The 15,514-nt window shown below is 38.3% G+C and overlaps 3 protein-coding genes across 3 annotated transcripts in view; 1 reads left to right on the top strand and 2 right to left on the bottom strand.

Annotated features, from left to right (window-relative positions):
- Positions 1-2,039: 2,039 nt before the first annotated feature.
- On the bottom strand, positions 2,040-4,480 carry LOC109465937 (acyl-CoA-binding domain-containing protein 6-like). The gene is made up of 8 exons (XM_019763423.1): positions 4,338-4,480; positions 3,920-3,984; positions 3,597-3,699; positions 3,346-3,416; positions 3,100-3,205; positions 2,804-2,893; positions 2,673-2,703; positions 2,040-2,447 (listed from the first exon to the last, which is right to left on the bottom strand). Exons 1-8 carry the CDS (start codon positions 4,470-4,472, stop codon positions 2,290-2,292), a joined length of 759 nt encoding a protein of 252 aa, XP_019618982.1. The 5' UTR covers positions 4,473-4,480; the 3' UTR covers positions 2,040-2,289.
- An 869-nt stretch (positions 4,481-5,349) lies between these two features.
- On the top strand, positions 5,350-6,333 carry LOC109466067 (protein C9orf69-like). The gene is made up of 2 exons (XM_019763670.1): positions 5,350-5,644; positions 5,942-6,333. The coding sequence occupies exons 1-2, from the start codon at positions 5,379-5,381 to the stop codon at positions 6,093-6,095; spliced, it is 420 nt and encodes a 139-aa protein (XP_019619229.1). The 5' UTR covers positions 5,350-5,378; the 3' UTR covers positions 6,096-6,333.
- Positions 6,334-7,392: 1,059 nt separating this feature from the next.
- The window catches only part of LOC109466066 (syntaxin-6-like), a 12,495-nt gene continuing 4,373 nt past the window's right edge, over positions 7,393-15,514 (bottom strand). The window contains exons 2-8 of the mRNA XM_019763669.1: positions 12,677-12,846; positions 12,151-12,245; positions 11,707-11,769; positions 10,562-10,669; positions 10,093-10,199; positions 9,559-9,653; positions 7,393-9,160 (exon numbers count right to left, since the gene is read on the bottom strand). Coding sequence (XP_019619228.1) covers positions 9,084-9,160; positions 9,559-9,653; positions 10,093-10,199; positions 10,562-10,669; positions 11,707-11,769; positions 12,151-12,245; positions 12,677-12,846 — 715 coding nt within the window. The 3' untranslated portion in view covers positions 7,393-9,083. The remainder of the gene's footprint in view (positions 9,161-9,558; positions 9,654-10,092; positions 10,200-10,561; positions 10,670-11,706; positions 11,770-12,150; positions 12,246-12,676; positions 12,847-15,514) is intronic.

Here is a 15,514-nt window from a genome sequence, read left to right as displayed (position 1 = left end):
GTACGTTTGCGTAGGAATTCTGTCTTTCTTGGAACAAACACATTTGTCTTGAGATACCATTGTCATGATTTCGACGCTATATCGTTACTACTGTTTTAGTTGTCACAACTAACGATAATCGATAGGTATCAGTGACGTGTTGAATTGTATTTCGTGATTTCCATTTGTTATCAATACAACAGGTGACGTAGATAAGTCTTCATCTGCTTTCTTCAAGAATTGTTCGGTTACGTGCTGAACTGATCGTTCTCATATCATAAGCTAGAATGTATTGCATCTATTACTAAATATTAGGCACTTCTATGTTTTGTATGTTGTTTTTATGATTGTCATATATAGGTAATTAAAATAAGACTTTTGTTAAATAGTAGGTCGAACAGATAAAAGGGAAAGCTACTAACAATGGCAGTTATGTGTATTTCTCAATAGATAGCATTGAGTCCTTTTGATCAAGTCTATCTGTATCTGTATCTATCGTATTACTTGAACCCCCTTTCATGTGTGTCCGGAGCAATGACCGAATTTCTTTCTTCTCTTTGAGAAAAGAACGTCCAGGCACTCTTATAGGTAGGATTATTAGGTACATTTGTTTGAAATGACTCATAGGGCGTTTACATCACTTAGAATTGGTCCCAACAGAACGGGGAAAATCCTGTTTTTCAATGTTTCTAGGAAACTACTGAAGATTGTTTGCCACTGTTGATGTAGCTTGGTGACCGAAGTTTCTGCTCTTTGGTGACGTTGCCTGGTCTAGCAAAGAAGCAATAACATTGCCCTTTTATTCGGCTTGTTGTCCTTGCCCCATCCTTTTCTTCAAAAGTTGTGTGTTTAAGTTCTTGAATCGGTCACGACGTCTTAGCAGTGAATTGATTCTTGGAAGACTCCTTTGTTGTAAACGAAGAGGATTATTGATTGACTTATTGGTGCAATAATTATGACGCCTTCGAACACAAAGGACGAAACCGCGTGGTCACGACAGATGGGTTTGACCACCATGTAAGGAATTATGGATACAAAGATTTGCGTGTGGAACAGTGTAAACAGGAAACTATTTACACGTATTACACCCACATAACACGTAGTGACGTCAAGCAGTAGGGCATTCAACCCTAAAACTCTGTTTGTCTCTGTACGTCAGAATTAATCTAAACTCAGTGGGATTAAGTTGTTACGTCATTTCTTCGATTCTTTATTCTCTCAAATGGTGCTCTCATTTGCCCTTGTGGACGACCCCTAGCCTCTACCAGGCACCGCGGATCGCTGGAAAAATAGTAGAAATTGGCCAAAATAAAGGGGGAGGATCTCGGGCCATAGAAGATCCAATTTGCGTCGCTAGACGACCCCTTCCGTCCAGTTTAAAAGGGTGAAACCGTTCAAACGCCGCCACGAAAACGTTTGATTTTACAACACAAAAACATAAGATGGAAGAAGTATCCATAGCAAACACGAGATGTGAATAAGGAGAGCAATTTACTTGGGATTTGAAGATCGCCATGAGATTTAACAACGTTTGCCTTTTCATGCTTTTCAAAACATATACGAACATGGCTGGGAGATACAGAAGTTCGGATTAAGTGTTTTCGAGTAGACTTTAAACGGCAAGAATGAACACACCACAAGTTTTCTGCAACTGCTTGTTCGGAATTCCAATCTGCTATTAAACGACACTATCGCGTGTTGCATATCACTTTACCATATCCCGACTTGGCACGCATTCCGCTGCACTGTCCTTGGTGCTGAATGACGTTCTATTGTTGCAGGAGTCAACTGACATTTTACCTACTGCGAAACAGCAAATGGGCGTTCTGAATAACAGGACGCCTGCGATAGTAAAAGATCACACCATAGTACAATAGCCTTGTCCCCGCCCGACCCTTGTACCACTAACTGAAAATATGCTTCAAACATTCTGGACTATGTGTGCCTTCAAGCTTGTGTAATATATTCATGGCAAAAATTAGGTGATGTTCCTCTGTCTGTCTGTCTGTGTTGTAGCAAAACTAAAAATACAATTAAAAACTCAAATCCATATTGGATTTATCTTTATTAAAGCAATTACATGACCTATAGGCCTGTTCACAAAAACCGTCAACTGTGCCCTTGGATAATACATATAACGTTAAGTGTTTCAAGTCAAATTCATTTGATGCATTTATAAGAAACACACAATGTTCCCTGTGTTCTGTTCAAAAACTTGGAAGAAAAGTGAAAATGTGGAACTGTGCAGAAAGTGGAAAAAGTCTGGAAGATATTCAGATAAAATTTACATAGTTCTGATTTCTGGTACTACTATGTGTGACTCTTTGCTGTCCACTGAGTCAGCAGCTCCTTGATTTGTTTGCTGTCTGTGCTGTCCAGGGGAAGGCTGCCCTCACTGTCAGGTATGGAGGGGTCAGCACTGCTGTCCAACAGCAGCTGTACAATACTGAGGAACTCACAGGTAGCAGCTAGAGGGGGGGGGGCAGAAAAACAGCAACTGATTAAAAATGTTGCCAGCCAACTTCACAGTACAATGTTACAGAATCTTACAGTTACACATGGCAAGCAATCATTAAGCTTCTGTATAGCAAAAATACACAATCATAAATTTCAAATCAGAAAGCTGACATATTGTCTTCTACTTTTGAAATTTGACAGAAATGAAAAGCAGGTATACCTTAGTGCAGACTCACCATAATGCAAAGGTGTTTGTCCATCTTCATCCTGAGATCATAATAGAAAAAACATGTTTCAATCCTGGTATGTGGAAACAGAAGTATAAGAGAATTATGGACACTAAACAGGCTTGACGTTAACAGTGTACCTGGATGTTGATGTTTGCCTTGTGTTGTAGTAATTCTCTCACAACATCTTCATGTCCTCTGTCACATGCCCAGTGTAAGAGAGACAGGCCCTGGCAAAAAAAATTGCAAACAAGACATTTCACTTGTGTGAAACTTACAAGTACCTTAGTCTTACTTCAATTGAAAAGTTATTTATGGGTTGATACTTTCATTCCTTGAAGAAATACTATCAACCGATGATTTTTTTTGTCACAAACAGCTGTGTTTAAAATACATGTAGAAGCATTCAATCTAGTCTGTGATACTTGTAACTTACCTCTGCATCCTGTTGGTTGATATCTACATCCCCATTGGACAGCAGCCTTGCCATTTGCTTAGTGTTTCCTTCTTTACACCAATCAAACACTGTCTTGTTTTTGTCACTGAAATGAGGTAAAAGATATTGTCAATGATTATCACATAGCTTGAGGCATCATTTCATTGGACAATTCATGTTTTGTGAAGTCAGATTTTTTATGACTACAATGTGCTAGACTTTAGAAAGACTTCTTTGAAAACTTACCTTATATACTCCTCTTCAAATGACATTGTACTAACTACTGGGCCCATGAGTGTACTCTTCTTGGAATCTCCCTGGGACAGAAATGAAATGTTGGTAACATGTTTTTCAAAATAAACAACTTAACTACTAATATGTGTTCTAGTGTCTCAAGTGAAATCTGAGAGGCTAATGCTAAGAAGACCATTTTAATACAACCAAAAGATCTAAGATAATGTTGTAGTGCATTGTAGGATGTTACTGTAATTACTGACTCCTTCTCTTGGTTCCCATGTAGGATCTGCTTTCCTCACACCATCCACATACTCTGTCATGGCCTGGTCCCGATCCATGTCCTTTAAACTGTTCCATGCATCCCTAGACAGAGAATCACACAACATGGTTATATGTATTATAAATGATCAGAAAAGCCTGCTTTAAATGAAGGATGAACCAGAGATTGTGCATCACACTTGTTTGGAAGTGTGTCTTCATAACGCATACATGTTAATATTCAAAATGCTAACTTTGTCTATCTACAACCATTTTGTGCATTATCTAAATACCCCAGTAGGGGGCAGCCTGGCACTATACTCACCATTTCTGTTTTCCTTGGAAGTCAAAGAAGCCCGGCTTGGGAATGTTACATTTTCCTACATTAACCTACATAAAACAGAGAAAAAACATAACATGTAATGTCATTTAACGTTATTATAGTTCTGTGTTCATCACTCAGATTTAGCATTCCCAAGAAGCTCTTAGTTGATGTAACATTACACTAATCGGGGAACTGCTAGAACTCTAACTACAGTTGTTTGTTACAGTTTTTGTCGGCACAAAACTGCATCACAGATAAGGTATTAGGCTTGTGTCAGTATATATATATATATATTCAATAGATAAACAAACCACATTATGATTAGATAGACTCTAACAGTAGTTAACATCTCCCACCTGACATCTGAACAATTGACCAGAAGTTCTCCCGTAAGCGAGTAATAATCTCCATATCTCACCTGTTTATACCTGGCATACAGGTACAACAGTTGATCACCGTTGAGCTGCGGCGCTATGGTCGCTACGTGGTCCACCGCCTGCTGAAACACGTCGGACAGGGAAGAACTACAACTGTCGTCTGCACTGGCGGCCATGTTGTTCTGTTCCGTCTGTCGTCTGAAAGCCGCAAATCGTCGGACACTCATATTTTACGACAACTTGACAGTGGAGATAGATATTATTCGTCGTACATTAGAGATATGAAATATATAACCGAAAATTACAGTAGATATGAATTTTTATTAGCTTTTTAAAAGTTATGAAAACTTTTGATATCTGTAAAATTTTTACGACAGTGTTGTGTACCTGCGCATTGACCCGATGGAGACAAGATGGCGGCCTGTGACCACCTGTGATCATCACGTCGAAGATAAACTCGCTTTTCCAGACGAATAGGACACTAAACCCGAGTGTGATGGTGCCAGTGATCGGCAGATAGCAAGAACTTCATAAAAAGGTGACGTTTCAAGGAAAAGGGCGCTTGGTGGAGGACCATATCGCGATTGAAGCATCGAAACATCGTTGGTAATAACCCGGAAGTGAAACTACACTCTTCATCTTTCACGCCGTTTACCACCTGTTTTACGTAGCTTCAGAGCGTCTTATGAGAGATTGTGGGATTATAATTGCAGCGGTTTACAGGAAGTCATTGGTGCGTAGCTGCTACATTTGACTGAGCTTCATCAAAAGCAATACTTTGTTCAGCAACATCGTTTTCAACCGTTCAGTTCACATCATAGGGGTTACATAAAGCTAAATGAGCTGGGATGATGGTGTATTAGTTTATGACTATACAAGGGCTGGACTTTGGATTCGTGACATGTATCTTCAATGCATCACTCTCGTCAAAGAATCACAAGAACAGATTGCTAGATGTTGAACCAATGGTGAAGTGGAATAGTCTACAGCAAACATCAGCGACAGTGTCCGATGTTCTACAAGAGAAGAAACGCACACCTCAGCAGATCAGCAGAAGAAACCCAGACGGTAAGACGGACACCATGCCGTTTTTCCCCGCGCGTCGCACGCGCACCTTCTCCGGACCCCACTCCACCTGCCTCCAAACCGCCAACACATACGCTCGCAGGCTGCACAGGTCCAAGGCCGACAATGTGGCCTCGTTCGAGATCTACCACCGCTGTCACCCCATGCACGGCCTCCTGAGACTGGTGCTGTACCTGAGCGCTGCTCTCTTCACGCTGGCAGCCTTCGTGTTCTGTGGGATAGTCTTCATGTCAGAGTACATCTTCATACAGCTTTTCCTTAGGTCAGTGTTCATTAATGCGTAATGGATGTAGCTTGGTATCCAATGCCCATACCTTCATGCAAAAAGTAGATAAGAGACCCTTGGAATAACGATAGAGATAGTCATACCATGCTGTGATTGGCCAGCCCAAGCAACATGACAGATGGATATACTGGTATTACAGATATATGGAATGTTGACTTTTCCTTTTCTTTCATTGATGACATTCAAAATGTCTAATAAAACATTGTATCAATCCAGTTGTAGTATTATCAAAATTCATACACATGTGATAATGTCTTTCTTCTATTTCCACAGATTCCAGTACAAGCTAACAGTTCTACTTATTCTGATGGGCAGAAGAAGAATAGACTTTTCCAAGATCAACACCTTGATTATCTATTATATCCACTTCACCATGCTGCTAGTAGGAGGCTTTGGGTGGTGTTCTCTCATGTTTGTGGAGTTATGACAAAATATACAACACTGCAATGACTTACTAGTATAGTATATAAGAAACAAAACCTCAACCTGCAATTTGTACCCAAAACCTTCCCCTATATTGAGTCTGAAAAACCAATACATAGTGCAGGTATTGGAACTATTGTGTTACACCTTATTAAAGGCTTGTACTCAAGAAAACCACAGAAATGTTGCATTCCATTTAGTTACAATTTATCCCTAACTAACATATTACCGTATAGTCGAAGTATATGCATATAACGTTACTGTTTCTTAATTTCTTTCATTGGCCAGATGGCCAGAACCAGTAAATTCTTTGATAGATAATGTAAATGCAATAATGCTTAATTAAGGTTGTTGTGACTAATAGCAATTAACAGTATGAAATAGAAGCATAGAGATATGATTGTTACAATGACATAAATGAAAGACCTTTTATAGTCAAGTATAATGTATATATGCAGTGAAGTTACATGAAAACACCAGATCATTGACATTGCCAATTGTTTTATGAATACTGTTGTAAATCATGCATATTCAACAAAAACATGTGAATCTGCAAATATCCACTGATGTTTTACTATGATATTAGCTATGCAATGTACTAGTAATTCATGTGTTACATTAGGAAAGTGTTGCAATGTTATCCCCATTATTGGTGGCACTGAAGGATTAAAGAATGATATGTAGAGATGAAAGATGGTAACAATTGTAGTGAATTCTAGAGGTACAAAATGCATGTTATGTTTACCTACAGGTTCTTAAATTATGCCCATAGACAGTAGTGTAACAGAGTATTGTAACTAGTCGTACACAAAATGTTTGGCTGAATGTTGTGGACATATTTTGTACCTTTCCTATAGTGACATATTGTGCATTTGCTCACAAATGTTGTTTTCTGAGTTAGGGGATGCATTTGTATGTTGAGATGGATGTTATTGTCAGTCTCCCCATATAGGGTGACATGCAAGTTCAATACTGCCATGAACATGCAAAATCCATAGAAAGAAATTGTTGTTTTTGTTCCCCATGTATTATGTTGACTATGTTCACTGTTATGCAAAGATCATCATTTATAATTGTGTAAATAAATTTTGTATTCAAACATATATGCCTTTTGTAGTGGTATTTCACTTTGTTATGATGAGTCAAGATAATTACAGAAATGTGATTTGTAAGGAAATAGGAAGTTTATTTCAACTGATCAAGTGCTAGTTGTGATACTTTCTGTGTTTTGTTCACAAAATGCTATTGCTACATGTAGCATTATATAAAATGAGACACACAAGAATGCTCAGCACAAGAGAGATGATAAAATACCTTAATGTATTAAGAGAGTGGACACATGGGTACACAACATGAAGCACACTGCCATAGAAGCTATGTACAGTACATCAATACAATACTGGTATATGATATCATAGGCAAGTTTTTGAGGAATTAGAGCACTTTGACCAACTTTAATATACATTGCACAGAGCATGAAAGGGAAACATAGTCATACCAATGAAATTTCAATGACATCTTTCCTACAAGAACACTACTATAAGCATATCACAGGCCTGTGGTTGGTGTTTTTTTTTTTCATTTTTGCAATTATTACTATACTGCAAACAAAGCAGAAATCAAGGAAATCATACCTACTAGCTTGCCATATGTACACAAAAGCTGCCTATTCATTTTGTGATCATACAGGTCAGTGTGACATTTCATGTTTCTCCAAATGAATGACAAAATAGTTTTGCAGCATGAAGCAGAGAATAGCAGAGGATACTAGTACACTGTTCTGACTAGTTATACACACAAGATATTTTACTGAGTGACATAGAAAATAATGGACTAGCAATGAGGACATTGTGATCTTTGACTAATGATAAACTTACTCTGGCCCAATTGAAGTACAGTTCTAAGATACATGTATATTGCTTGCTTTTTAACATATATAGATACTGGGCAGTGTATGACTACACAATGGAATGCACTGTATAACACTGGATTAGTACAATAATAGTACGGAAAGCTGAAAATTTCACAGAAATTGCTGTGGGCTGTTACACTTAAAAATAGGGGTGGAAGATTGTATTCAATTTATTGACTAACATTAATTCTGGACACACTCATTAAAATCAACCTCCCATTCTTTTAAAATGCAACTGCCCAAAAGTGCTAAACTGTAAATGCATGTATAATACTAGCGAGATATTTACAAGAATTATCTCCTTTACTTTATACCACAGAGCATTTTGAGAATTTTCAAGTCACTGTGATTACCACATCTTCTTGATGTTCAGAAAATACAGCAAAAAACAGTTTACTCCAAAAGGTTATAAAGAAAAGAAAACTGAACAAGTACTTTGACTGTTAAAACTGTACAGTTGGAAGTAACAGTTTAACTGTGTTTTTTTACAAATTCAAAATCATAGTCTTCCTAGCTTTGATAATTTCACTTGGTTTAATGACTAACGAATCAGACTGACAACAACAAAAATCTTCACTCAATTATGATTAAAACAACAAAATACAATGTGATAAAATCAGCTTGGTTCATATGAGGCAGAGAGATTTAGTAGACAAAGATCACTGGTTCAAGTCCCACTAATGGTACATGCAGCTCTACATCCCATCTGTACCATAGCATAGACCAATGAGAATTTTTTTAGGCTGATATGTAGGCAATATGGACAAAATAAGACAAAGTTTTACAGAATAAGCTCCAACTGAGATACCATTTGACTTCTGAAATTGCAAAATCCTTTTGATATCAGCATCTATGCATGTCTCCCTGTGGGCATGTACCTTAGTCATTTTTCTGTGAAAATTTCCTAAAACCCTGCCTAAGTTACAAATTACACGTATAGATGATCCATAGAAATGTTGCATATGTTAGTGATCTTTTCTCAACTGCCTTTATCTTTAGCACAAATTTGGTGCAACAATTCTTCTTCTAAAAAAAATGAAAACAAAAACCACTGGATGATCGTAGTGGAAATTCTCCCTACTATAAGGTCAGGAACAGAATGATGAGAATGAACATGATGACCAGCAGCACAATAATTGCTGTCCACTGACGCTTGTCTGGGGAGAAAACAGAGAATGATCAGTTAGTTAGAGATGAAGCATCTATGACACAGCTTAGAACTTATAATTAAAATATTCAACGCAATGTAGCCTTAATCACTTTTTAAATGGAAATCTAATAAAATGAGCACATTACGTATCTGATGAACAAATGGTCAACTTACTGTACCAAATCTACTAACAATGTCTGTGATACAATGTTAACTTGATACATTCTTTACAAATACTTTTATCAGATGAACTAGTTGCAATGGGCACACTGCCAAACCTACATAACCACATTAGAGCCTGGATAATTGGCAACATGTGGTTTTCTGCTGTCCAAACCTTTGCCCAAGTCTAGCCATGCAAAACATCATGGATATAATTACACAGAGCACTGAGTGATCACCTACCATTGGACATGTGTGAGACTTTTGCAATTTTTTTGAGAACACCGTCCAGTCTGGACTGAGTAGAGTCGATCTCGTGTCCCAAGTCATCTAACATTCTGGAAGAAAATAGTAACAACTTATAGTTACAGACAGCATTTGATGATATCTACTTGAGCACAGCTTTGTGCTTCAAAATTTCAGAAAATCTAAAGCTATGTTAGTATGTATTCCTAAAGTTAAAACTTAAGAATCTGACTTATATGTGACATTACAGAAGTGAAGTCATAAGTAGTACAAGTAAACACAAATTGAAGACATGTCTGTAGATGTGGATAAAATCAGGCCAATAAAACATAAGTTTCACAACAGAATGTACAAATGTATCTGTGAGCCCACTGCATTTTAGAAAGACTATATGAAGGCATTGAAGACTCCATAACCAAATGGCAGGTAAAATGTAGCTGGTGCAGGTAATTTTCAATGTTGCCTAGTACACTATTGCAGGTATGTAGAAAAAAGTACTCTAGTATTTTGAGCCCTGAGCTCAGTACTTACACAGCCTGTTCATCCAGCTCATTGCCTATCTGATGGGACATGTTCTTCAGTACACCTACACTGCCTGATACCATGTCCAACTGGTCATCCTGGGCCTCCACTATCAACTACAAAAACAAGATGTTCAGAGAATATCTGTTACACACTCAAGTAGGTCTGTCACACAAGTTTGTATAATAATCTGGTAATATAATGCAGCATTGCTACAAATCTTCAAATATGGACATGGATGTCTCCTGACTCACAAATTACTTAAGTTATATTATACTGTACAGACTTCTATTGTTTAAAATACATGCTCATCCATGTGATTTGACACTGTAGTGCTGAAAAGTTGTGTGATACTTCTTTATAAGTTTGATATGATCACAAAATATGACAACCCTGTAGCTGGTACTAAGACTGTTCCAGATTATTTACTTAAACTGTAGGAATTAAGACAAGAAATAAAGAGAGTCTGCTGGCTCACCTGTTGTTGTTGTCTTGTATCAGATATAAATTTCTGGTTGGTGTTTTCCATCTCTGAGTCCAGTTTTGTGTAGCGGTCCTGCCGTTTACTGGGACCGTTGAAGAGGTGCTGTAAGGGAAAAAATTATTGTTTTATGAATCAAAAGGTGTGTGTCTAGTCCTAATTGATTAAGAATCTGCCACACATACACACATACAAATGGACAAATCTTAATTAGAATAAATACACCAGCAGCATTGAAAGTTTTGGAAGACCCATGTATACGGAAAGCAAATGAGTCTAAATTTAGGAAGTGAAGAATTATTTACCCCCATCTGTACCAATTATAACTGACATAACTACTAGTAGTATTAATATGTGTTTGAGCATTGAAAAACTGTTAGTGCTACCAAAAATAAAGTTACAAAATCATGCAAATCTAATAAGATATATCATAAGAGGGCACTTCTGTTCCATGCAATTTACTGCAAATTTGTCAACAGAGAACTCAACAGCATCAGTAAGACCAAGCCCGAAAAGTGGTTAAATAAGAAGCTTGGTTAGTAACTACCAGTACTTAACCTTCTCCCTGCTGTATAACACCATGAGCAACAAGAATTTGGTGCCAAAGGGCTAGTTTAGCTGCGTGAGGGTTAATCACACCAGAGGGACAGAGATTTTCTCCCAGCACCACTGCAAAAACCAAGGTGCATGGTGGGATACCTCTCTTTCCCTGCTCCTGTCTTCCTTTACTGGTTTTTTCTCCTTTACCGGTTTACTGTCCTGTATTGTGGGTGACGTGTTAACGTGCAGCAGCTTTGATTTCATCTCATTTTGTGTTTGCTGGAAGGGAGGTGCATTTTTTACAGTGATCAGAAACTGTTGTTAGGACTACAGAATGTGTGTAGAACATCTTCAATGCAAAAGCTGTCAGATTTTCTGAAAGAATCCACCATTTTGAATTCTCATAGAACAGTCTTGTGTATACAATACTTTGAAGGAAAGTCTTAAATATAATACTAGTATATTTGCAACTCAAGATACTGTTTGAATCTGTGTCTGAATCACAGGTCTTGTACTGTACATGTATACATCTGACAGCCTTCACAAATCCACGAGTTCTACCCAAACACACATACATCACACTGCAGATAACCCATGTGTACCTGTCTATTTCTGCCCTCTATTCTGGCTTTGGCACTTGGACTTGCCATGTGATCCTTCATTTCCTACAGAGGTAATAATGGGGTGAGAACATGTAAAAAAACTGGAACTAGTGTAAGGGCAATCCTTTACACAGTCCATAGACTTAGTCACTAGTAATTTATTTTGACACTAAAAATAGACTGTACCAGTATAATCAAGTCTATTGAGGTTTCAAACTCTGCAAATATTCACAATATCAGTATTGGTGTCTTCATCATTTCTAATTAGCAAAATTTGATGAAAAAAAAACACTTGTAACTTTATAGATTGTAAAGGACTTATGAAAATGGCCAAATATTGCAAACAGTGCCATACTATCTTAAGCTACTGTATATAAAAAAGCTAGAATCACCCAAGGGGAGTGAAAAAGGACAGTTTCTTCATGTGCTGGACTTATATTTCACCTTGACACTTTGTCGTGTCCTTGAGATAAAGGCTCGTCTGTCACCAAGTTCCTGCTGGTCAATCTTGAACTTCCTTGGGTTGGATTCAACAATACTTGAGGAAAAAGTTAAGGTCCTTTTTTTACATTTACTTTCAAATGACATTTACTTTCACTCATGTGGAGGGATGATATGCTGGTATCTGTGATCAGGATGATAGATTTTAACATAATCAGGAAGTTTATGATTTTCTTCCGCTTTCAGACATTTCATGTCACAAAAACTACTACACAACTAGTACAACCCCTGACAGGCAAAATATTTAGAATGTCACTGACACACAATGTACCATACCAGCATCTATAACAGTTATGTCTGTATCAAATCTGAGCTGATTATAGTAATTTATACAATAAAGCATTGATTCTTTACAGATGACGTTTCTCTATAGACATATCGGAAATCAGAAGAAAGATACAAAAAGCTAATAACCATTATCGCCGTTATCATAGTATGATACCCATCTTATTGCTCACACAAAGGATATTTATTGTCTCATCCAGATCCTCCAAGTCCCACTCGATACTCCGCAGGCTATTCCGCAGCTCATTGCTCGTCCAATCATACTCCTCCTTACTGACGGAGACAGGATCCTCCAGGAGCTCACACCAGCGCTGATACAGTCCTGTGGCATTCTGCACCGCCTTCTGTACCTCACTGGTGGCGCGGGAGGGAATAATGGATATGATTAGTCTGGCTTTATACAATAAACATTTGCAGGGGTCTCCCCAGTAATTTTTTAGGGGAGAGGTGATGTCTAAATTTTTAATTAGAGTCTAATTGGTTGATGTTGAAAAAAAATTAGCGTATTTTCATTAATACTAAGAGAAAAGCCTAAATTTTAACATTTTGGGAGGGTGCTATGATTTTGAACACCCTTGCTTTATTGCTTGGGGAGAGCCCTGATTTGATAAAGAATGCCAGTTCATGTACTAGCAAAACAGTCATAACTTGGGGCCAGCCATGCTCAAAGCTAAATATCTCTGGTTCCTGCTTTAGTATGAAACACACATAGAGAGGGTCAGGCCAAGGAAAAAAAATGTTGTGTTTCCTGTTTCAGTCCAGAAAAAATTAGGGTCGGTAGGTAGGGATTATCTTATTTTATTTTTATTTTTATTTTTTTTTAGACTTTGCTGATTGCTGTGTTTATATAAGCAGAACATGATGAAAAATCGATTGTGCAATATTATATTTCATCACTCAGGTACTCAGGTGTCAGATCATGGAGCTTTAAACGGTCGATCAGCTCGAAGAACTTAACAGATGTCCCTAGCCCTTGCAGGACTAAATTCAGATTCAGGTCCTGATTCAAGTCTACAGGTTTTCAGGGTTCTCCCAGGGATTTGGGAGAAAGAAAAGAAACAAAAAAGAATTCTAAAGAAAAAAAATTAATCTGCACAAAATTTTAATTGGTTTCTATCCCTTCGTTTGCCTAGAAATCGATAGTGTGATTGTATCAATTTGAAACCCCAAACAAGAAGCCATAGGCGACAATTCTCCGTGAAGTATTATATATTGCAACAAAAAGAAGTAGCCATTGGCGACAATTCTCTGTGAAGTGTGATAAATCGAACAAAGAAAAATTGTTTAAACGCGCGTCGGCTCAGTCATCTTAAGACGCAACAACCAATCAGAGATGCGAGATGCCTACACGTGACGCGGGAAGGGCGCGCGATGCCCGAAATATTTTTGCGTCAATATTCAGCGCCGTGATTCAAGAGATTAATACCCGGAAACAATTTTTTTCTTGTTTTGAACGCATTAACATGCATTTACGCTAATCTAGTATGATTCAGGGTTACTTTTTTTTAACCTGCCATGGCCAGATTATCTAAAGATGTGTGTATTGTGTGTACAATCTATAGAAAGAGAAATGTACATCAGGTCCGATCATCCGATTTTCACGTTTCGGTTTTTTGGACTCGGTTCATGAACGTATTTTGGTTTGGCTCCTGGAATGTGCAAAAAAATGACTCCCGGGACTGCCTACAGGGAACACTCGCACATTCGCGGTGTATCAGGACAGCGCGACTGGTCGTCATTAGCGCAGTAACAGTTGCATAAACGGACGAAACCATTTCAAAGAAATGGGGATGTTTCGAAAATAAGCATTTACTCCAATATCAAAACAGCTACAGTAAAATAAAAAGACGTGCATCATCCCGGACATAATGCAACACCACATGCGAAATTACACAGAAATGCGACGTACGGAAGAATGCGTTTTGGCTGCGAACATCTTCCAAAAAACTTGGCATCTCTTAACCATGGGCAAAAACATCTGGAACCACTTATAAAAACCACCCCGTATCTGCATGAACTTTTTTGAACCCCACTGCTATTCCAAACAACGCGTTTTTCTGGACCATTCCAATTCGCCTCGTAATTGTAGGGGTGCGTCTGCGATATTACATTGACCGCGAAAGCAGCAACGGCAAAAATACACATTCGTGCATCAACACGGGCATGCCCGCAGACGGCGTATAAAATTGCGTGCCGATTACACAAAGAGAACCCAGTGTTTTGACTGCGAACATGAAAAATCAGCCGATTACAACACTCCGTCCGGAGGTCCTGACCTCCTTCACGGAGTAAAAATTAGCTAAATCGGCGATTTAAGGTTATTGCGCAATGGACCTGCCCTATGACCTTCAACCTTTGGGGGTCATGCAGGCGTCAACAGCGCCCTCCCCCATGCCTTGCCAGTCCGTTTTCGTGGGCAAATTTCTGCTTTTTTAGAGGTTTTGCGACCTAAAAAACTCACATCAGAGGAAAAATACACCACAGACGACATTTTCATGGTAAATATCGATAAATGGACCAGGCATTTTTCTGTCCCGTTGCCGATTTTGCTGATTTTCGCCATGTGCTTATAATTTGTTTACGTCGATAGCTACCTTTCCTCGTCCGGTTTTATGGGCAAATTTCCGCTTTTTTAGACGTTTTGGGACTAAAAGACCGACAAAGGGGGAAAAATAAAGCCTGTGGCTATTGACAGGATCGTCCTGTCAATAGCAGAAAATATTGCACTGCTGACAGGATCGTCCTGTCAATAGCAGAAAATATTGCACTGCTGACAGGATCGTCCTGTCAATAGCAGAAAATACTGCACTGCTGACAGGATCGTCCTGTCAATAGCAGAAAATATTGTACTGCTGACAGGATCGTCCTGTCAATAGTAGAATAATTTGCACTGCTGACAGGATATTTCCTGTCAGCAGTGCAAATTATTCTACTATTGACTAGGATCGATAAAATTTTGGTATTTTTATTTCGTACTGGTAAATTTTGGGGTGGGTCGCTGGTTCGTGTAGGTCTTATGTAG

The sequence above is a fragment of the Branchiostoma belcheri genome, unplaced genomic scaffold (assembly GCF_001625305.1).
Source record: "Branchiostoma belcheri isolate BF01 breed outbred unplaced genomic scaffold, Haploidv18h27 scaffold16, whole genome shotgun sequence".
Lineage (NCBI taxonomy): Eukaryota > Metazoa > Chordata > Leptocardii > Amphioxiformes > Branchiostomatidae > Branchiostoma > Branchiostoma belcheri.
Note: the sequence above shows the minus strand (reverse complement) of the source record. Positions and strands in the feature narration are given on the sequence as shown.

Coding starts and splice junctions, on each gene's coding strand:
- LOC109466067 (XM_019763670.1), top strand. CDS start 5,379: ATGCCGTTTTTCCCCGCGCGTCGCACGCGCACCTTCTCCGGACCCCAC. Junction 5,645..5,941: donor TTCATACAGCTTTTCCTTAG/GTCAGTGTTCAT, acceptor CTATTTCCACAG/ATTCCAGTACAAGCTAACAG.
- LOC109465937 (XM_019763423.1), bottom strand. CDS start 4,472: ATGGCCGCCAGTGCAGACGACAGTTGTAGTTCTTCCCTGTCCGACGTG. Junction 3,206..3,345: donor TTTGAAGAGGAGTATATAAG/GTAAGTTTTCAA, acceptor ACCTCATTTCAG/TGACAAAAACAAGACAGTGT. Junction 2,704..2,803: donor AGGCAAACATCAACATCCAG/GTACACTGTTAA, acceptor TTATGATCTCAG/GATGAAGATGGACAAACACC.